The 22,270-nt window shown below is 41.7% G+C and overlaps 1 protein-coding gene across 2 annotated transcripts in view; it reads right to left on the bottom strand.

Annotated features, from left to right (window-relative positions):
* The window catches only part of ITPR2 (inositol 1,4,5-trisphosphate receptor type 2), a 356,350-nt gene that overhangs the window by 284,855 nt on the left and 49,225 nt on the right, over positions 1-22,270 (bottom strand). For both annotated transcript variants that reach the window (XM_073317588.2, XM_073317596.2), the window contains exons 2-3: positions 11,501-11,571; positions 867-982 (exon numbers count right to left, since the gene is read on the bottom strand). In XM_073317588.2, coding sequence (XP_073173689.1) covers positions 867-982; positions 11,501-11,571 — 187 coding nt within the window. The remainder of the gene's footprint in view (positions 1-866; positions 983-11,500; positions 11,572-22,270) is intronic.

Raw genomic sequence — 22,270 nt, 5'->3', positions numbered from 1 at the left:
GGGCAGGCTACTGTACCCACACAGACCCCCACTGACTTTAATGGGACTCTGCTCAAGTGCAGCATTCAGCTCACAAACTGCACGTTCCAGGCGCAGAGTTTAAAGTGATTTACTCAAGGTCAAACAGAGTCAGTGACAGAGATGGGTATAGAACCAAGCAATGCTGACTCCTAGTCCCCTGTTCTATCTACACCTCCTTCCATTGGATGTTTTCTTCATTGCTTTTAGAAAGTAGTGTTGAATGATGTCCCTTCATTGTGTGAAATTATGTCAATAGGTAATCATGTTTCACCCAACCAGCATCATCCCTCTGATTTTTCTGTCTGTGCAGACCCTTTTTCAGTGACAGAGCAACCCTTTCCTCATATTCAATGTTTGATGCAAAGGAGGAGGTGTATGGTGTCCAATGATGAATAGGTGAGAAAGTGCCACCACCTAGACTGAAAGCAATAAAAACAGTCTTACTGGAGATATTTCAGGCTGAAGGTGTGGAAAGGTTCTCTAAATGTCCCTTCGCTTGACTTCTAGAATTCAGACCTAAAGTGACACACTAAATTAAAAGAAAGGGCTGCTCCTATTAAGTCAGTTATTTGATAAATGAATATTATGTCACAGGAGTCCCCGGTGCTTCACACAATGAGTAAAAGACACAGTCCTGTTCCAAATGACTGACAGTCTAAGGCAAGATAGACAGGATGTAGAGGGCAACACTTCCAGTCAAGGCAGTAGGAGGGTGGAGCGAGGGGTACATAAGTGGGGTTGCTATGGTGGCATAATACTCAACATGGCAATTCTCCAGATATTTTTTATTGTTGTTTCATTCTATTGTGATTCTATTGCCTACAGATTCAGATAACGTCTCTTACTTGTAGTTTCTTAAGCAACGCTGCTTCTGTATGGTTTCCTTGTTTGGCTTGTTTAGCTTTCCAGTATTGCTTCTGTGCAGAATATCGGTTCATAGGACACACCTTGAAAAGGCAATCTGCAAAAAATTGAAAAAAATACCTATAAAAAAGTGATGTTGAAAGATGCTTCCCTTATTTGTCTGGGTGGGGTTCCTTTGTTTTGTTTTTCCAGCAATGCCTAGCTACCACAATGTCTGGGATTAGATTAGATAGAAAACAGTCTGACAGTAATGAAACCATAAACGTGGGGGAAATAGAAGAGTCAACTATAAATCTTTCAACAACTCCTACACCCTCCCACTCAATGCAGGTTCTCTGAAGGGCTGTAGGCCATAAGCCTGCAAGAAATATGCAAAATTCCATGCTTTTTCCCCCCTTTATTCTTCTTTGCTCTGGTATGGCTTTATATATGTATTGACGACTGAAGGTGTGTGACTTCTGAAACCCTGAGGATAAGTGCACTACTTTTTGACTTCAGCGATCTGCTCCTCCTATACTGTTGGCAGTGCTAAAATAAAAAACTATCGCCATTCAGATGCAAAGAATATTAGGAATTTTAACACTGTTCAGTTCCATGTGTGCTTTCCCCAAGGTTCGTAAACAAAACGGTATCAAAGGGACAAAAGTTGCTCTCCAACCTAAGGTTTCTTAACACCTAGTGGAGACAGAATGTCACATGTAGAAGTTGCAAATGGTATCTGCTCATTACTCCAAGGTAGCAGGGTTGGTTACAGGGCATTCTGCTGCTCGAGGCAAACTGGAAAATATACACGGACTGTACACAACAATACTGCAGTCACATACACAACAAACATTTTTTAGTGACCTCAGTAATGACCTATCTTACACTGCCCCTCTAACATTAGGATATGAGCATCTCAGAACCTTTGCTGTATTTATCCCCACACGATCCCTGAGAGACAGAACTTCTATCTGGCATTAGCCCCATTTCACAGATGGGAAACTGAGGGAGAGAGAGAGACTAAGTGAATAGTCTGAGGTGACGCAGGAAGTCTGTGGTGTGGCAGAAAATTAAACTCCGACTCTACAATCCAAAGTTAGCGTCTAACCACAGGACCACCCTTTCAGCAGGCTAGCACAGCCAGCATCACACAGCACAGTGTGTTCTCTAGTACTAGTAAATTACAGTAGAGCTTAGAGGCCTCAGTTAAGATCCCCTTTATGCTAGGTGCTGTAAAAATCCATAATAAGAGATCCCCTGCCCCAGAGGGTTTACAATCAAAATAGACAAAGCAGAAAAGGGGCAGGAGAAAGGGACTTTCCCCCATTTTATATATGGGGGAGAAACATGGAAAGATTAAGTGACTTGCCCAAGTTTGACTTCCTTCAGAACTACAAATATTTAAACTATTTTTATTCCTATGTACTCTTTTATCAGAAACTTATCAAAGCTAGGCTCGGAAGAATTCTGTTTTAAACAGCAAATGCTGGTAATTGTTGTTTCACCCTCAGCATCTAGAAATCAATGAGAAAAAAGCATCAATTGTCAATTAAAATTTTATAGCCAGGGAATTAAAAAACAAAAACCACGCTGCTTGAGAGCTAATAAAACCCGATGTGATGTTGTGTGTGGTAGTGGGCCTAACGCAGATCTCCACACTCCATAAAGCTGGGTAATTTAAACTAAAAGGTTAAAAAAATAATATTGTGAGACATGATGATCACATTTTATAACTATTTCTAATCATAATGTTAATAACCTATCGCTGGGATTTTCAGAGGAGGTGTACAAGAGCAGCTTTGACTTATGGCATTGATGTCGGATCTTATTTCAGTAGAGGACTGAGAATAAGGGAGCTCTGCTCCCACATGCCTCCCAAGTCACCCACATAAGAGAAAGGAGGGGGTGTTACGTTAGGGATAAGGGTGCAACTGGTGCTGGAGTAATCAAAGCCACTTCCTCTCCTTTACACCAGCAGAGAGTTCTTCTGCAGAGTGGGAATTCTCCACTGGCAGTTTCAAGGCCACTTTGCACAGCTTATATGGTACAAATTTATTTCCTAGCAGGCTGGAGAATCCTGGTCCATGGGTATGTTTGCTTATTTATTCATTACTGCACTTATATTTAAGTGCTCACACAGGCATAATGCATATTCATCAAAAACCACTTCAAAATAAACTGTCTCAAAGACTCTCCCTACCCCCAAAAATCAGGGTGAAGTTGATTTAAATTAAGTTGATTTAAATCACTAGTCAAGAAGATAGGTTTCAGAGTAGCAGCCATGTTAGTCTGTATCCGCAAAAAGAAAAGGAGTACTTGGGGTACCTTAAAGACTAGCTCAGGAAAGCTTACGCTCAAATAAATTTGTTAGTCTCTAAGGTGCCAAAAAGTACTCCTTTTCTTTTTTTTAAGTCAAGAAAACTATTTCACCATGGATTTCTACACAAAAGTGCATCCTTGTTGGTTATAACCTTAATACATGTTCTTCACAACTCAGAGATGGATGTAGGTTTCATTTTTAGAAGGTACATACTATACATTTTTAAACAGTGATTTATTTTGAAAACTTTTCAGATTAGTTTTATAGCTGTATCAGAAAATGAATCATTGTTTGGTTATTTCATTTACCAAAAGGTAATTGAAGCAGATATTTATTAAGTCATTGGGAGGTGAACTATCATTAATATTTGGAGGATTTTCTGGATTTATTCTTCAACAGCAAACATCATAATATAACAAAACAAGCATATGAATTTCTGAATTTAGTTAAACATTCAAGTGTTTTAAAATCAGGTTTGTTTTTGTTAAATGAAATATTTAAAATATATATATCGACTGTTAGCCAGGTCAACATGAGAAACTTAAAATATTGGCTTCTGCAGCTAACTCAGTCATCTTCACCTTCATTTTCCTGTTTGTTCATAATCTGGAAAAGAAAAACAAGCTCTCCTGCTTTTCCAGGTCCCAAAAGATTTCTCAAAATGGTATCTTCTAGACTGAGCACTGAGTCCCATTGGGTAGATAGGAAGATTAACCTAAATATTCTATACAGAAGCCCCTGGAACCCCATAAAATTGAGTTCCTAATTCATAAACTATTGGAACTGATTTACAAAACTTTTCTTCAACATTACATGAATAGATTGTCTCATACTATAGAATTAAAATTTATAATCCCTATTCCACGATGAGATAGTTTTAATTAAGATACATTATAGCTCAAAGATATCTTTAGATGGGCTTTTTCCTCAAAATCCGATTCAAATAAAAAAAAATCTTTTTTTTTTTAAATCATTGATTTTTATCCACCCTGCCAAAAATGCTTTCTTCCCACACAATACCAGTTAGGACTGAAGCTCTAAGCACCTCAATATTAACAAGCATATGCAATGCCCAAGCTAAGCACATGCTTTCATACTACGCTGGATCAGTGCCTAAATGTCTCAATTTAATTTATGGAAAAATATAACTTACATATTTTTGTATATTTTCAATAATTTGCATATTTTAAAATGTAGGTAATTATTACCTGTTCATTTGTTATCATCAGGGGGAAAAAAAAAAAAAAAAAAGTCTGCCTCTGAGATGTTAGGGAACTAAAGATAGGCAATGTGCTGCTTTTAACCACCTATTTAGATCAGCTGTGGACGACACTTCACCATAAAGAGGTTCACATCTGCAGTTACCCTGTATCTAGTTCTCAAGCACAGCCTATTAATCTGTTAAAACAGATATGGAAAGTCCCATATGCATTATTTGTAGTAGGAAGTACATCCTGTTTCATCACTGGAGACTTATAGGTGACATCCAAGTGTCAAATTCAGAACTTATCTCTAGGCTATACTAGATAACAGATGCAAATCCTGTTCTCAGTTTCACTGCTGTGAACTCAGTGGAGTTCTCCGACAGTGGAAACAAGAACAGAATCTGGCTCACTGTACACATCCTCTCACGCTCAACAAGTGAATAGTTAGCAAAACCGAAACACAGCAAGAAGTCCAAAGACAGCATGAACACAAGGGGGAAGGAGTCGAGTACGGCTCAGGTAGTCCCTATGTTTCCGAGGGAAGCAAAATAAATTCTCATTTTTTTAAAATGCAGCTACTTCTGTGATGTTTTGGGGCCCTGATTGTCACCACCTCAATCAACTATAGCCCGTCTCCATTGACACTAATTTTCTGATACTACTGTAGCCCTCTGGTAAGTGTATATTATGCACACCCCTCTATGCCTGATCCCTAGTGGATAAGAGTCCGTTACATTGCTGATTAAGGAGCCTTGGCTCTTTAGTTTGAGTTGTAGCAGCACATGCTTTTAGTTCTGGAGATCCCTGGTTCAAGCCCTGATATGTTGACCAAGATGCCAGCCATCACACTATATTAAATTCAGTCTTTCATTGAAAACTTCTCCTTTCCCTTTTTCTCATAGCAATAGGCCCTGCTTGGGCATTCAAGGGCTCGAAACTGGATTTATATTCAAACCAACGTGGTGGTGCTTTCCTTGGCACTTAGCAAAACAGTGAGGATTTTGGGTATCTAATCTCAATTCTGTGCGGCTGCTCCTTAAAAGAAAGAGTTACCAGGCATTAGCAAAGCAAACCATGCCACCTTGCAGCAATGTTTGCTTTAGTTTGAAGTGGGAATATTTACAATGAAAACCACAATATATAAACTAGGGTGCATGATAGCTGTTTGTAGAACTTTTACAATACTTTGAACTCTGAGGAGAAGAAAAACAAATACAAAACATTACATACCAATAAACCATATTGTAGGTTGAAAAACTAAGTTTGAGTATCCAGGGCTTGCCCTCTAGATCAAAGTCAGCTATTATTTTGCATAACAACCTATATTCTATAAATTATAAATTCTCATTCTCAGAGCACTTTATACAACACTTATATCCCTGATGCCTGATATTTTCTGAACTACCACCATCTTGTATGATCTGCTTCCAGGCCCCAGTTACTCCCCATCCATATCCTCTTAGCTGTGTAAACACACAACTCCATGCAATGTCTCCACTACAATGTACAGTCGTTCCTATTATATAGCACAGAAACATGACACACTAATGTGAAATCAATTTTTACTGACCATTATGGCAGCATTTATCCTCCCAAGAGGAAACTTCAGAGTGGTTTAAAAAAAAAAAAAAAAAAAAGCCAGGAATCAAAAATCACAGCAGATTCCACTCACCAGGGGAAAGCTCTGTAGCAGCAGAAAGCGATCAGAAAGCCTGGCTCTTTAAACTCATGGAACACAAAGACTCCCAGGGAAATTTTGCTCCCAACCCTGCGACTCCTCTAAAAGGTGGGACACCAACAGCATTTGGCAGCACTGGTATTTTGAACTCTGAAGTCCAGTAAGCATTGCTTTATAATGCAAAGACATACTCTGCAGATCTTCCCCCCCCCCTCCACAAAAAAAAAAAATCACATGAACAAATCTTGCAAACATCGTGACTTTACAACAGTAATGCAATTGAAATACTTCCTCCATATTTGACACAAACCAATAGGTGAAAAGAGGGAAATAGCTTTACAATGTTCTGAGCTGTCAGTACCAGCAAACGCAAAAATGCTGCAGTATCACACCATTTCCTTATTAAATACAGACATTTGTAATCCAACTGTTTCATAGTTATACTCCTAAATACCACTCCCAGTCAGACTAAATGTCTCAATTTAATTTACTGAAAAATATAGCTTATATATCTACACTTGATGTTAAGTGTATTTTAATCAGAACAAACATGCTCTGTGTTAATTACTCACCTATCAAGATGAAGAAAAAAAAGTCAACCCTTGCAGAAGGAAATACTTGACAAAAAAACTTGCCATGCACTGTGCAGATAAACTAAACGGGGAAGAGAAGATGGGGAGCCCATCTAGACTTATATGCCCCGCCCCTCCGTTTCCATAACATCTGCACACTTCCTGAATATTAATGCATTTATCCGCCCAATACACTGTTCTCTTCCCTCTGTGATAGGGAAATTCTATTTTCTCCCTGGTATAGGAAAGGAGGCACTAGGTGAGTTGCTTAAGGCCACACAGGAAAGACTGCGGTGAAGCTGTGAAATGAATGCAATCCTCCTTAGTCCCAAGCCCGTGCCTTAAAGCTGACCTATAAAAGGATTTTTTTTCTCCTCATTAAAACTAGGCTTGTGCACTTGCTTTGCTTTTTGATAATGTGGCAAAAAACCCTGAATGTTTTTGGTTGTTTAGGTTTCTCCCTGCTTATTTCTTACATTATAAAAAACAGTGAATGTGTCAAGTCAGGTCTTTCCTGAGTAATAAACAATAATATATAATATTAGTGTTATGGCAGCGCCTAGAAATCCCAACTAAGATTGGGCCCCCACTGTGCTAAAAACTGCACAAAAACACATGATAAAAGACAGTCCTTGCCACACAGAGCTTACCATCTAAACAGTAAAGACAGACATAGGGTGGGAGGGGAAACAGGCACAGAAAAATGTACTGATTTGCCCAAGATTACACAGCAGGCCAGTGGCAGAACCAGAAATAGAACCTAGCTCTCCTGATGACTGCCTGTCCACTGCCCTACCCACTAGACAACATTGTCTCTCCCAGTTTTGTTGGAGGACCTCTGGGCACTTTCAGCATTGTTTATTGTAAACTCTCACCACGTTATTTGAAGAAGTGGGAGAGATGACTCTAATGAAAGCTTCCTTTATTTAACAGACTATTGAGTCACTGAAGTTAAATAGGTCTTAACAAAAAAACAAACATTGTTTAAACAGTACAATTAAAAAGCCCATGCCACTTCAACTGCTCAACTTTCGCTTGTTTCACCCTTGTGATGTCACCATTTTACTAGATATCGAGCCATTATTAAATCCTCCAGCCTAGACATAATCGGAATGTCTAAAGAAAAACACTCTCATGCACACATACACACTCACTTCCGAAATCATATAAAAGCCAAAAAGGGCACAAGCCAATTTTTCTTTTCCTTTGCAGGTCATCTTTAAATCTAGGATTACTATAAATCTACCCACCTCTTCTACAATTCTCCTGAAACTGGTTTAAACTTCGGATTGTCAAAAGATACTTTAGAAGGCCTTTTATAAAACAGATGCAAGGTCGGAGACTGGGAGAAATTAATCACCTGTAAATGCCTCAGAAAGCGAGGAGGGGTACAGAAGTTTTGGGATTGATAGGTAGCCACAGTATTTTTATATTTAAATACTAGCATCAATTTATTTTATTTAATAAAGAAACAGTCATTTATTAGTCATAGACATCAAGAGTTGGAAAACACCCACTTATAATACTGAGTCCATTCCTCAGCAAGTGCAGGAGAGAGTCCTCAGAGGATGCAACCGATATCACTTGATAGTCCAAGTGACCCTGAGAGGGGGCACAAATCCAACAGCACAGAAGCTCAATACAGCAGGCAATGTTACCTGAGCGAGCAAGTGTAACAGGATCCCTGCTCACCCAGCCAAACAAAAATGACAAGGTTTAGAAAACCTGATCTATGAGGAAAGGGTAAAAAAAACTGGGCATGCTTAGTCTTGAGACACAAAGACTCAGGGAGGACCTTCATGTACATTAAGGGCTGTTTATAAAGAGGACAGTGACCAACTGTTCTCCATGTCCACAGAAGGTAGGACAAGAAGGCTTAATCTGCAGCAAGGGAGATTTAAGCTAGATATTAGGAAAAGCTTTTTAACTACAAGGTTAGTTAAGGTCTGGAATAGGCTTCCAAGGGAGGTTTTGGAATCCCCATCACTGGAGGTTTAAGAACAGGATGGACAAACACCTGTCAGGGATGATCTAGGTTTGTTTGGTCCTGCCTCAGCACAGGGGGCTGGCCTTGATGACTTCGAGGCCCCTTCCGGCCCTACATTTCTATGCTTCATGATACCAGTGAAGGGCCTTGTGCTCCCCAGTGCTGCCATATTTGTGCTGTATGTGTTTTTAATTGTGGTCAATTGTATATAGTAATCTATTGGAGGCTAAAAGTATTTCCCAGTGGAGATAACTACATGTTAAATTAATTGAAGTATGTTTGAGGTTGCAGTTTAAGAAAGCTTGCACTTCTGCTGCCCACATTGTACCTGTTCTGTGGACAGAGGACTTTTGGCTGGCAGTCCAGCACCTTTCATAACCACTAGGAGGCTAATTCTTTAAGGTGCTGAGCACCTCCATTAAGGTTTTGAGACCCCTCAATACCCTTTCACTTCAACAGGAAACGAGAGCCCACAGCACCTTACATAGTAGGGCATAATTCAACCACAAGATACTAAGAGCTCTTGTGAATAGACAACAGACTACAGGAAACACCCATGGGACCAAATTCTGCTCTCATTCATGCTGGTGTAAGCCTAGAGTAACTCCACTGACATCAGTGCAGTTACTCCAGATTTACACTACTGTGACTGAGAGCAGAATTTGGCACATGGTATCTTTAAATAGCCCCAAAAGGAAAGGCAACCACAGCTTTGTTTAACTGAACAATACTCAATCCCAGGTGATCTGAAATAGAAACATAATGCAGCACCACTCACCCTAAAAGAGAAAGTCAACACACATACAAAAATGAAACTGTATACTATTTTGGGACATGCTTTCAACTCAGCCCTGCAGATCAGTACTCAATTTTGAACTGTGCAAACGCTATAGGAGAGATACTGTATGGCAGATAGAAAAACAAAAAAACCCACGGTTATTTGAAAACTGAGCAAAATTGAGAAAGCATCACTGAAAAAACAACAATCATAGTCCCCCATGATACCTTTTTCAGAGCCAGTTCTCGGAGAGTAAGAGCAATATTAGAAACTCTCTCACACTTCCTTGGCTCCTAAGAATCCATCCCTATTTCAGCCACCAATGATAACAGTGTAGCCGGTGCAGGTAGCAATACTGATAGTTAAAATTGCCCAACACGTCATGTTATTAGACCCTATTGTCAGTTGCTTATAACTTTGCCAAATTTTAAACATTCAGGCTTAAGTTTTTCATGCCACGTGTCTGCCTAAGCTTGATTTATTTATTTTAAGTTTCTGTTAAAACAGCTCAGTCATTTCTGAGAACGAGGTTAGAGAAAAAACACATTGTTGCACATGATCAGCAGATATTTAAGAGCTTGGTGGCTAAATTCCGTCTTCCCTGAGCACACTCAAGCCTCTCTCAGCTCCTTGTGCTGACCAGGCCCCACACGCACCATCCCTCCAGAGCGATTGAGCATGCTCCATCCTAGGGATGCAGGGGCTGACTCTGCATCTGTTACTGGAACAGGTACTGGAATTGAGAACAGGAGACTCTCTCCTGCAATTTCAATGCTTCCCCCCTGCTGGGCCCAGGCAGTCGAGAAAAGGAAGCAGCAGCCTGACTTACAATGCAGGGGGGGGTGACTAATGGGGGGGGAGGTTTGCAGGAGCCAGAGGGGGGAGGGAAACAGACAGGGAGAGAGGAACATAGCCAGAAGGGGTATGAGGAAGTAGCAGTGAGGGGCAGGAAAAGGGGATGGGGATAGAAGCTGGTGGGAGAGATTGGAGAGGAGAAGAGGAGGAGGGGGCAGGGGAAGGTGGCAGGAGCCTGGGTTGCAGGGATAGGAGGAGAGCAGGGCAGAGTTGGGTGACCAGATATCCTGATATTATCAGAACCATCCCAATTATTGGAACCATCCTGATATTAGGGGTTTTGTCTTATATAGGCAACCTAATACCCATCCCGATTTTTCACACTTGCTATCTGTCCTAGGGTGACCAGAGACAGGCTGTGCATGGAGGGTGCAGGAGCATAAGGGTGTATAAACTCGAGGTAGCACTCCCCTCTTTTAACAGCACCTACTACTGACTTCAAAGGATTCTGTATCAGGAAACATTGGGTTTGCTTTGGTGCAGTTATATCGATGGCTGAAATCAAGGGTAATTTCAAGTGTGGACAAGGCATTAAAAGGTTTTATTTCCCCTCCCTCCACATGCAAACAGTACGTAGAGCTACATTTAAAGTATTTATTTTTAAATAAAATTTTCTTAAAGGAACAGAAACTGCATCTCCCCCCCCCCCATGAAAATTAAGCATAAGGAAAAAAAACCTCTCAAAATATTAGGTTAATCCATACGCATATGTTCAGAGAAGTGGAGAAAAGCAAGAAAGGTTATAGGTAGAGCTGGACAAAAAACCAGAGAGAAATGTTTTCAAAAAACTTCACCTAAAAATTGTCTGTTTAAAAAAAAAAGAAGAAGAAGAAGAAGAATCAGCCATTTCTGGTAGTTATGAACATCTTGTGCTTGCTTCCTATTTACAATAGGAGTCTTAATGGCACTTCAGAAGCATAAAGGGGTCTTAAAATGACTGTAAATGTTAGATTGCCAGAGTAGTGTAAATGGGCCTCAGTTTAAATGAAAATTAACCCCCTCCCCATATTTTCCAACTGTTCTTCATGTTCTTCGCCTTCTTATATTGTACATTAATTTTTCATTTATATTGCAACTTCAAGAGTCAGTGGCCCAGTCCTACAGCACTGGCAAATTTGGAGATTTCCATTGTGTTATAATGCAAATCTTTGCCCAAAAGTAGAATGTGGATCAGTTTCGTAAACTACAGATCCAGCTGTAGCCCGTGTGTGAAATAAAAGCAACTCTCATTCACTTACCTCTGAACTTCTTAGGAGGGTTGGCAAGGTCACCTGCCTCTGGCTGAACCACACATCTGTCATCCACTAACCTAGAAAAACAAACATGTTAAACATTATTTTCACTGTTGTCATATGTATGTTTGTGTAGACATATCCATGACACTTAAGGTAGCAGGGTTCTCACATTTCCATTTCGAGTAAAAAACATGAAAACCAAAAATCACAACCTGTATTATGTCAGCACAAGGAAAGAACAAATATCTGTGCTCTCCTCTTGCATAAGAGGATTTCTTTTATAGCACTAATTCAAAGCAGCTATTTCAGATCCCGCTTCATTTAAAACTGGCCAAAGTCCCTTTCATTGCAATGTGCATGTTGATATTATGTGCAAAACTCTTAGCTTTCATTTTCAGTGGTACATTAACCCTGAATAATAAACAGTCTGCCTCTGGGCAGCTCTCAGATTCTCATAGCCAAGCTCCAGAGCCCTGATCCAAAGTCCAGTGAACTCAATAGAGTGATTCCCACTGACTTTAATGGGCTCTAGATTAGGCCTTGAAGAGGAAGGCTGAAGCACCCATGTTTGCAGCATGAAGAAAAGGATTTAAAGCGCTACATTTAAAGTACAACTTGCTAACTTTGGCCTCAGTTCTGCAAGCAGCTCCATGCAAGCCAATCTCTACATCCACACAGCGCCTCTTTAAATTCATCAACGGCAACAGGGCTCCTTGCTGATGCAGGAGTTCATCCAGGAGGCTGTTTACATGATTGGGACATATGTTCTTTGGTGACTTGTTGCTGCCCAATACTTCTTCCAAACGCTCCCAGGGGAAGCGATGATGAAACTTTCTTCCAGTAAACTCACAGGATAGTGAAATGTTGGACAGATTGTGGACAGCCCTTTACAAATATAGAATTTTGTATGATCTGCAGGCCGCACCTACTTGAACGCCAAATGACAACATACACTTGAGTAGGTCTGATAGTCTATGATCACAGTGAGAGTATATGTGTGCCCTCCTGTTGCCGCTAGTGGTTGGACTATCTGAATGGAGGTGCCATACAAAAGATATTACACTATTTTACTCCTGGGGGAATTCTGCGCCACTGCACATGCGCAGAATTAATGTCCTCTGCAGATTTCTTTGCCTCCCCACAGAAAAATGACTTTGAGGGGGAAGCAAAGGAAAGCCACAAGAGAGGTCATGTGACCCTCCCCAGCAGTATGTTTTGGGTGCCCAAGGCAGCCGGCAGAGAGGTAAATCACTGTGGGACAGGGGGCGGGACTGGGGAAGACCTGGCTGGTGGCTCTTACCCTTCGCTGGGCTCAGCTGTTAGTCTCGGCTGGGCTAGGGAGGATGGGACTTCCCCTTCCCAGCATCCGGGGCCAGGTCGGACCCCCCCACAGATTTCTCCCCAGGCTGCAGGAAGCTCCGCAAACTCCCCCACCCTGCTTCCTGTGCCCATCACTCCTCAGCTGCAGGGGGAGGGATCACTGTACAGGGAGCTGCTCCCCCCCACCCACTAGATCCTCCCACCAAGCCTTACGCCTCCCAAACCCAGAACAACCCCCCATCGAGCCCCACTCCTCCCTGAATCTGGACCACCGCAATGAGCCACCCACACCTGGATCCTCACCCTACTGAGCCCCAACCAGCTGCACCTGGATCCTGATCTCACTGAGCCCCACTCCCCCAGTATCTGGACCCCCCCCAGTAAATCCCCCCCACCCAGACCACCCTACTGAGCCCAAATCACCTTCACCAGGACCCCCTGCAGAGTCCTATTACCGCTGCACCGAGAATGCCCCAAAAGCCTCTGTGCATCCAGATCCCCCCTGCACCCAGACCCCGCTCCAAACTACCCACACCCAGATTGCCCCACACAGAACCCTCTCAACACACACCTGGATCCCCCCACACTAAGCCCCTCCACACTTGGACTGTGCCGGGCTGAGCCTGTCCGCCCACACCTGGTACAGCTGACACAGAAGGACAGGGCCCTAAGGTGTTTCTGGGGCAGGCCTAGTCCTTGTGCTGTGTCAGGGTTGAGTGCAGCCTCACTGCTGAATCTGTGTCCTGGGTGGGATCTTCAAAATGATCTCCCACCTCTGTGCAGCCAGTGGCCTGTGCTCCCCAACGCCATGCTGGCGCCTCCACGTTTATTTGACAAATACAACTTGAAGAATTTTGCAGAATTTTAAAATATTGTGCACAGAATTTTTAATTTTTTGGCGCAGAATGCTCTCAGGAGTAACGATTTGCCCAAAATTAAGCAGATGTGAATGGTATCTATTAACTACCCAAACATATTGCCTTGTACATTATGGTGGGGACAGAACCCAGAACTGTGAAGATAAATTGAAAGATTCTGTCACAGAAGCCACAAAATGGCATTTGTCTTTATTAGCCAGGAGGCTTTTTTAAAAAAATATGAAAGACTTCTAAAATATAAAGTTAAAACTTCAAATTTTCAAAATAAACTTTGTCTTTTAAAATGCTATAATAATTCTGCGCTGTTCTGTAGTCTCTCTTCACACTGGTTAGGCCATTGGTGTGTTGAGATCACGGCCTATCATGCTGACCAATATTCTCTCTGGTATATTCTTTTCTTGCATCCCCCCCTTTGTATCCATCTGTTGTCTCTTGCCTTGTACTTAGATTGTAAGATCCTTTGGGCAAAGACTGTCTTTTGTTCTGTTTGTACAGCACCTACCACAACTGGGCTTTGGTCCAGGACTGGGGCTCCTAGGCTCTACAGTAATACAAATAATTAATAATAAACTGAGCATCTCAAAGCACTTTATAAAAATTAGTGAACTGTAAGTCACAGCACCCCATGAGGTAGCCAATTATTATCTTCCCTCTATCAATTAACCAGATCTTAGGTGAGTTGCCCCGCGCTACACCAACATGCTAGTGGCAGTACCAGAATTAGAACACAGAGATCCTGCTCTCAATTGACTTCTCTAACCATTAGACACTATTCCCTCTGAAGGTAGTACTCGTAATAACCAATTTCTACAAGCATAAATTAACTATAACTATTACATACATTATATATGCCACCTGTTCTGCATATAGCAAGCACAGACATTATTTTGACTCATCTCCTAGACGGATTGATAGTGATATGTAAATTGGTGCCACCAAGACAACATAGTCTTAAATGCATATAACCTATTATTGATCTAATAGTGCTTTGGCAATTTGAATTAAAGGACTGCAGGATCAGGCTGATTACACTGTTAATATTTCCTGATTTTGTCATCTTAATACCTTAGTTTTTTATAATTTCCATTTTTCCCCTCTAAATAGAGAGGTGTGAAATATAGGTCTGAATCTTTGGTCACATAGACAACAAGAACACATTTTCATATGCTAATGTGGGTTCATATGTTTACTCGAAAAACAAAGTGGTTGTCATGACATTTTGCAAGTGAAATAAGAGTTTAAAAATGACTACGCCCATTTAATAGAAAAACCATTAACCTTAGTACTGTTCTTTATAAACAAATTCAATTTGCCTTCAGGAAGTCTAGTGTAAACAATCTGCCCCATTTAAAACAATTTCACAGGAAAATCATACTTAAGTAAACTCTGCTACCCTATCAGTAGTTGATGGCAGTTCTAGGAGCTTTTCTGGGAGAAGGCATCAGACAAAGCAATATCCGTAGGCTTAGCAGAATTCATTTTTTATTTCTTTCTAATTTCAATGAACAATATTTACTTTTATCTGAGAAACAGATTGACAGAGCCAGAAGAGTACCCAGAAGTCACCTACTACAAGACAGGCCCAAAGAAAGTAACAGAACGCCACCAGCCATCACCTACAGCCCCCAACTAAAACTCCTCCAGCGCATCATCAAGGATCTACAACCTATCCTGAAGGACGATCCCTCACACTCACAGACCTTGGGAGACAGGCCAGTCCTTGCTTACAGACAGCCTCCCAATCTGAAGCAAATACTCACCATCAACTACACACCACACAACAAAAACACCAACCCAGGAACCAACCCGTGCAATAAACCCTGTTGCCAACTCTGTCCGCATATCTATTCAAGGGACACCATCATAGGACCTAACCACATCAGCCACACCATCAAGGGCTCATTCACCTGCACATCTAGCAATGGGGTATATGCCATCATGTGCCACATGCCCCTCTGCCATGTACACTGGCCAAACCAGACAGTCTGTATGCAAAAGAATAAATGGACACAAATCTGACATCAGGAATCAGAATATTCAAAAACCAGTAGGAGAACACTTCAATCTCTCTCATCACTCAATAGCAGACCTAAAAGTAGCAATTCTTCAACAAAAAAACTTCAAAAACAGACTCCAACGTGAAGCTGCATAACTGGAATTAATCTGCAAAGTGGATACCATCAGATTAGGCCTGAACAGAGACTGGGAGTGGTTAGGTCATTACAAAACCTAAACTTAATTTCCCCAATACTAATTTTTCCCTCCTATTACTCTCACCTTCTTGTCAACCGTCTGTAATGGGCCAGTCTCTTACCATTTCAGAAGTTATTTTTCCTCCCTTGGTATCCTGCTGTTAATTGATTTATCTCATTAGACTGACCTCACACTTGGTAAAGCAACCCCCATCCTTTCATGTATTTATACTTGCTCCTGTATTTTCACTCCATGCATCTGATGAAGTGGGTTCTAACCCATGAAAGCTTACGCCCAAATAAATGTGGTAGTCTCTAAGGTGCCACAAGGACTCCTCGTTATTTTATCTTTAAGGGTTTTTTTATTTTTATTGGGTTTTATTTTTAAGATTTTGCACTATTTTTACAGTTATTGGAAATTAAGGTGGGAAAGGGGTAGAGCTTAGTGTTAGAGCAGCATTGACAGTGGGGACACAGGGAGCTCCCTGCAAGGCCAAAGGGCCCAAGACACCAAGGCACAAGGTGGGGAGATGCTGCAATCCTAGCCCAACAGATCAAAGAGCCCCAGCACGGACAACAATGGACCCCCCAGCCCTGGAGGTTCCAGCCCCACGGATGGCTCCCATACGCCTGGCTGGTGAGTGAGTGAGCCTTCCCCACTCCTTGGGCCTGCAGAGATCAGGTGTCCCCAGCCCTGCAGCAGGGAGCTCTAGGCAGCCGGGCTGTCACAGGAGTTAGCAAGCAAGCAGGCTCTCTGTACTGCTGCAGGGCTGGTGACACCTGATTCTTGCTGGCACAGGCCGGTAGCAGGGGGAGAGGCTGCACTCACACCAACTGATGGGGGGGGGGGGGAATATTCCCCCTGTCAATTTCAGTGTACCAACTGAAAATGACGTTTGCCAACACCTATCGATTAAAACCTGATCCTGACAAGCCTAAGTATCTGGTTCATTCAGACGAAGAGCCTGACTCTGTTCCCACTCAAGTCGATGGGAGCTGTGCCACTGGCCACAATGAGAGCAGGAGCAATCTGTCAATACGCACATGCATTTCCCACCACCTGGCTGCTGGTGTGCTGAGATCACAGCCTCTCACATGGACCGATATTGTCTCATTGCTTCCTTGTACTCTCCTGTCCATCTCCACCTGTTGTCTCTTCTCTTATACTTAAATTATAAGCTCTTTGGGGCAGGGGCTCTCTTGTTCTGTGTTTGTACAGCCTCTAGCACAATGGGGTCTTGGTCACTGACTATGGGTCCTAAGTACTATAGTAATACAAACAATACAACAACAAGCAGCTCACTGGCATACGAAACAAGAGCAGGCCGCTCAGATTTACCTTCACTCCCAAAAGCAAAAGTAAAAAACAACTTACAAACAACAACTATGGAAATCAGCAGTTAACATTCAATGAGCAATTTGACAGTAGAGCCCGAACTACACTTAAAAGTTCTCCTAGAAGAGCTATGTTGGTTAGCAGTATGGGGGGGTGGGGAGGGAGGGATGACAGGGACACAAACCCCACCGCAAACCAGTAAGGGCAGATGCCGGAGGGAGTGAAGTCTGGCTCCCAGTTCCCGGAAGCATCCAATACAGAGCTACGGGTATGTCAGACTCACGCTAGCAGGGCTTGAGCTAGCATGGATGTTTCAGCATTAGCGGCGGCTCAGGCTAGCCAGCAGAGCTCAAGCCCACCTTTCCCCTTCCCCCTGGATCTGAGCTTGGCTGACTAGCCCAAGTCTCCACCGGTGCTGCAACATCCCACACTGCTATTTTTAGCATGCTAGCTCAAGCCCTGCTAGCACGAGTCTGTCAACCCGGGCTGGGAGGCTCGTTCCCAGCTACAGTGCAGGAAGCCCCCAGGAGTTTAGGGGCAGAATTTAAGGCCTCCTCTGCTGCAGAATATCTTCTACTCTAGCACAGGACCAATACTAGATTCCTCTGCTCACTGACAGATAAAAGGGGACAGGATCTTTATAATGTTTTATTCTATAAACATTCTACTATCTCTGCCCTTTGAACGGACTGGTAGAAGCCAATGTCCAAATCCACCTATGATTCTGATCTTCTATTCTGAATTCACTTAATCCCACAAAATTTGAAACATTAGAGTAGAACCTCAGAGTTACAAACATCAGAGTTACGAACTGACTGGTCAACCACACACTTCATTTGGAACTAGAAGTATGCAATCAGGTAGCAGCAAGACCACAAAAAAAAAAATACAGTACAGTACTGTGTTAAATGTAAACTACTAAAAAAAAAGGGAGGGGTGGGGGTGTTTAAGAAAAGATTTGACACTGTAAGGAAACTGTTTCTGTTCTTGTCTCACTTAAATTAAGATGGTTAAAAGCAACATTTTTCTTCTGCATAGTAAAGTGCCAAAGCTGTATTAAGTCAATGTTCAGCTGCAAACTTTTGAAAGAACCACCATCATGTTTTGTTCAGAGTTATGAATAACCTCCATTTCCAAGGTGCTCGTAACTCTGAGGTTCTGCTGTTTTTGTAAAAATGTTTAAAGAAGCTATTTCTAAATATTTTAGTCTCAAAACTAACCCAACATTTTCTCCATGGTTTTCAGAACTCGCACCATAAGTAGGGGATTTGGGGTATGATTTTCAAGGATGCTCGTCTAATAAGACCTCAACTGCAGCCTTAACTAGACAGAGAGACTGTTACCTTCTCCATTATAGAGCCACATCGTTACAGCAAAGTAACACACGCAGCTACGGGCTAGATCCTGCAGGGTGCTGATTACTTCCTACCAGATGCCAAGCACCCTCAACAGCCATTTTTGATAGGAGTGGAGGGCACTTAGCAGTTCTCATGATCAAGGCACTGAAGCATAATAGAAAGTAAACTTTAATTAACATTAGTCACTCTCTTTTGTATGTTCTGGGAAGACAAAGATAAAATGCCATAAAGTTGTATTACAGTAATTAGTGACCACAATCACCCCTAATGTAAATGGAGTTGCACCAAGGATTAATTAGCCCTCAAGCTACATACAAGATTTTTCAATTACGCATGCAATACTCTTGGTTCTGCAGCCCAATACCCAGTTTAATACAGTTTTAGTTTGACACTGTACTGCATACAACAGGCTGACTGGCTGCTCTTTCCATTCCAATATAATTCAAACTATTTTTAAGATCATGATTTCTCAAACGGAAATCTTTTTTAGATCTTCCAGTCTACGAAGCCCACTCCTTGGGAATGAAGATTCTTGGGCACTAGCTATGCTAGACATTGCTGTAAGTTCCCCAACCTCTCCAAATCGGGAAAGGAGAGGATGGATGGCCCAGTGATGAAGGTGCTAGCCTGAGACCTAGGTTCTAGCTCTGCTCTACTACAGACTTCCTGTGTGATCTTGGGCAAGCCATTTAATCTCTCCCCATCTATAAAGGGAATATAGTTATACTAATACTTTTCTCCTACTCTGTGCCTGTCTTGGATACTTACACTGTAAACTCTTCAGGGCCTCAGGGCCCTATTTGTACAATGGAGACAGTAGTATTTCCCTACCTTGCAGGGGTGTTGAGAGGATAAATACATTGAAGATTCTGAGGTCCAAAGATGGTATGGTAACGGGGGGCCACATAAGGGTACCTAAAAATGGATGGTACATCATCCAGGAAAGGAGATGGAGGGATTACAGAGTAAATCTCTGGATGCTTGGAAGAATAAGGGGGAAATACCTGGTGTGGAGGAGGAGCCATGTTCACCTTTCTAATTCTGGTCCACACCTTCTGATTCTTAACAAAAGAGCCCTTCCCTGGCATTCTATCAGAGAAAAAAGAAAGGGCCCGACTCACCACTGTCCCACACTTTATGCGTGTAAAACGTTAGCAAATGAGAATAGTTGTGGTTTATACCCACTTTATACTGGTCAATGTGCACAGGGCGCAGGCAATGGGGACTCAGACCCTAACTCCTTTAAAATAGATGGGAGTGTGATTGGACTCTTGTTAAGAGTGGAGTAAAGGGGGTGAATAGGAACAGGGACTCCACAGGAACCACCCCTACATTTCCACCCTCACAACAACGGAGTTTCCTACATGTGGCATGGTGGGCTTTCACCATGAGCCTGAATTGGTGTTCTAAGAGTGCAAGAAATAAATGTGCATAACTGATTTCTATCCCAAACCTCAGTGACTTTGATTATTGATTATTTGGAATGCCTAGAAGCCCCACCCCGATCAGGGCCTCACAAGCACTATACAGACACATAGAAAAAAAAAAGCCCTTTGTCACGATGGGCTTAGGGTCTAAACAGACCAGAGAGATACAGGGTAGGAAAAAGTTATCACTCCCATTTTACAGGGGGGACATTGAGGCATGGAAAGATTAAGTGACCTGCTCAAGGTGACACAAAAGTCTATAGCAGAGCTGGGAAATGAACCCACATCCGCTGAATCACAGTCCAGAGCTTTAACCATTGACCACTTTCTCTCTTGCAAAACATCTTACAACACCGCACAAAACCTGGACTAAGTTCCAATTTGTCCATATAATATATGGACATTTTTCTACATCTCGGTCCTAAAGAATGTTCATGTATCTTTTAAAAAAAGTTCAGTAATCACTTGCTTATTATTTTTATTATATACATATACATACACACACACACACACACTGATTATGAAGGCACTGGTCATGCCTCCATAATCAAAATATATACTTCCCAAACTTACAGCACTTACTCCGAGTACAGAATCAATATTCCTAGCCTACATTTCATAAATAAAAAGATAAAAAGCATCTGTTGCTTTGTTACGCCTAAAAGACTCTGAAACATACTAGGTCGCTGCATTTGGTTTTCAAACAAACAAAATGATTCATTTTCTGTGTGCTTGCAAAATAATTACTTTAAAATGCATGATGTTAATAATAGTCCTGACTGAACCAATGCAATACAAGCACCTTTCAGGTTCAGAGCTTTTTAACTACTTCCAAAGACATAAGCTGATTTTTTTTTAATTTCATTTGTTTGCAGTTTTGTTTTATAGTGCAAATAAAGAATTTAAAAACCTGGAATGGGGAGAACGAGCTGGCTACATTATACAATATACCGAGCTAACTCTTTAAAATAAAGTTGTAAAGCAACTATTTTAGCTATTCTATCATCAAGGAAGTTTTGGCAAGCTTAAAAAAGCTTAATAGCTTTATTCTTTTGCTCACTGGAAACAGACAATACTGCATTGTACTGTATATTGTAATACAGAACATAGCAGGTACAACATTATTCCATTTCAGCTCTGCACATGTTGACTACTTATAGGAGACAACTGAATTTTCTGCTTGTTTATGGCATGATTTTTATTTGTGCATGTTCTTTTTAAACATAATAAATACCTGTTTTATGTACAATGCCTATGAGTGGATGCTGTACACCCATTTTTTCTAACTGTAGTCATTAAGTTGTGTAGTAATACAGTGCAGCCTAAAATATACCATCAGAGCTCCAGAAGACAAGACAACAGTTCTGCAACTGGACCTTTACTTACACCCCCTACATTCAGCCATTATGGAAAAAGATTCTGAAAGCAACAATATAATGGGGATCTCTTATCCTGGGTCCCAATCCTGCTCCCAATGAGGTCAGTGGAAGTTTTCCTATTTACTTCAGTGGGAAACTGTTTTGAGAATCTGGTCAATTCAGTACAATTGGCCACTATTGCATTGCTGTCTCCATGCTACCGTGTACAATACCAGGCTACGCAAAGATGGAAACCTTTGAAAATAATGATCTATATGCCTAGAAGATACAACGTACTCCTCATTGTCCATAAAGCAAAAGTCTGCAGGAGATTTCCTCTTCCGTTTCCAATGGTTCCCCATTCGTTGGCTTTAGAGGGGGGTGTTAATTTTTAGGAACATAGGAATTGTCATATTGACTCAGAGCCCTTATCTATCTAACCTAACATTCTGTCTTGACAGTGGCCAGGACCCAATGCCTCAGATGAAGATTCAAGAAGCCTGCAGTAGGTAGTTATGGAATAACCTGCCCGCAGGGAAAGTTCCTTTGTAATCCTCATTACTGAGTTTTTGGCTTATGCCCTGAAGAATATCCCTTCCAGACATTTGTTTAAATCCTACCTAATGTAACTCTGGATGTTCTCATTATCCATCTCTGGCCATGTCTACACTAGGAGCACTTTGTTAGTACAGGAATATTGGTACACCATACTGGCAAAGCACTTCTAGTGTGAACACAGCTTATACTGGAAAAACTCCACTCGGACCTTATGCCTGCACAGCTACACTGGTCAGAGCTCACACCCCTTCACAGCCTGGACTGATACTGCTGTGCCAGCAGAAAAGTGCAGTATAGATATGGCTCACATGTCAAATCCTATCTTGAATTCTACTAAATTCTCAAC

Source organism: Lepidochelys kempii, chromosome 1 (genome assembly GCF_965140285.1).
Source record: "Lepidochelys kempii isolate rLepKem1 chromosome 1, rLepKem1.hap1, whole genome shotgun sequence".
Classification (NCBI taxonomy): domain Eukaryota; kingdom Metazoa; phylum Chordata; order Testudines; family Cheloniidae; genus Lepidochelys; species Lepidochelys kempii.
This window is presented reverse-complemented; position numbering and strand designations above follow the sequence as displayed.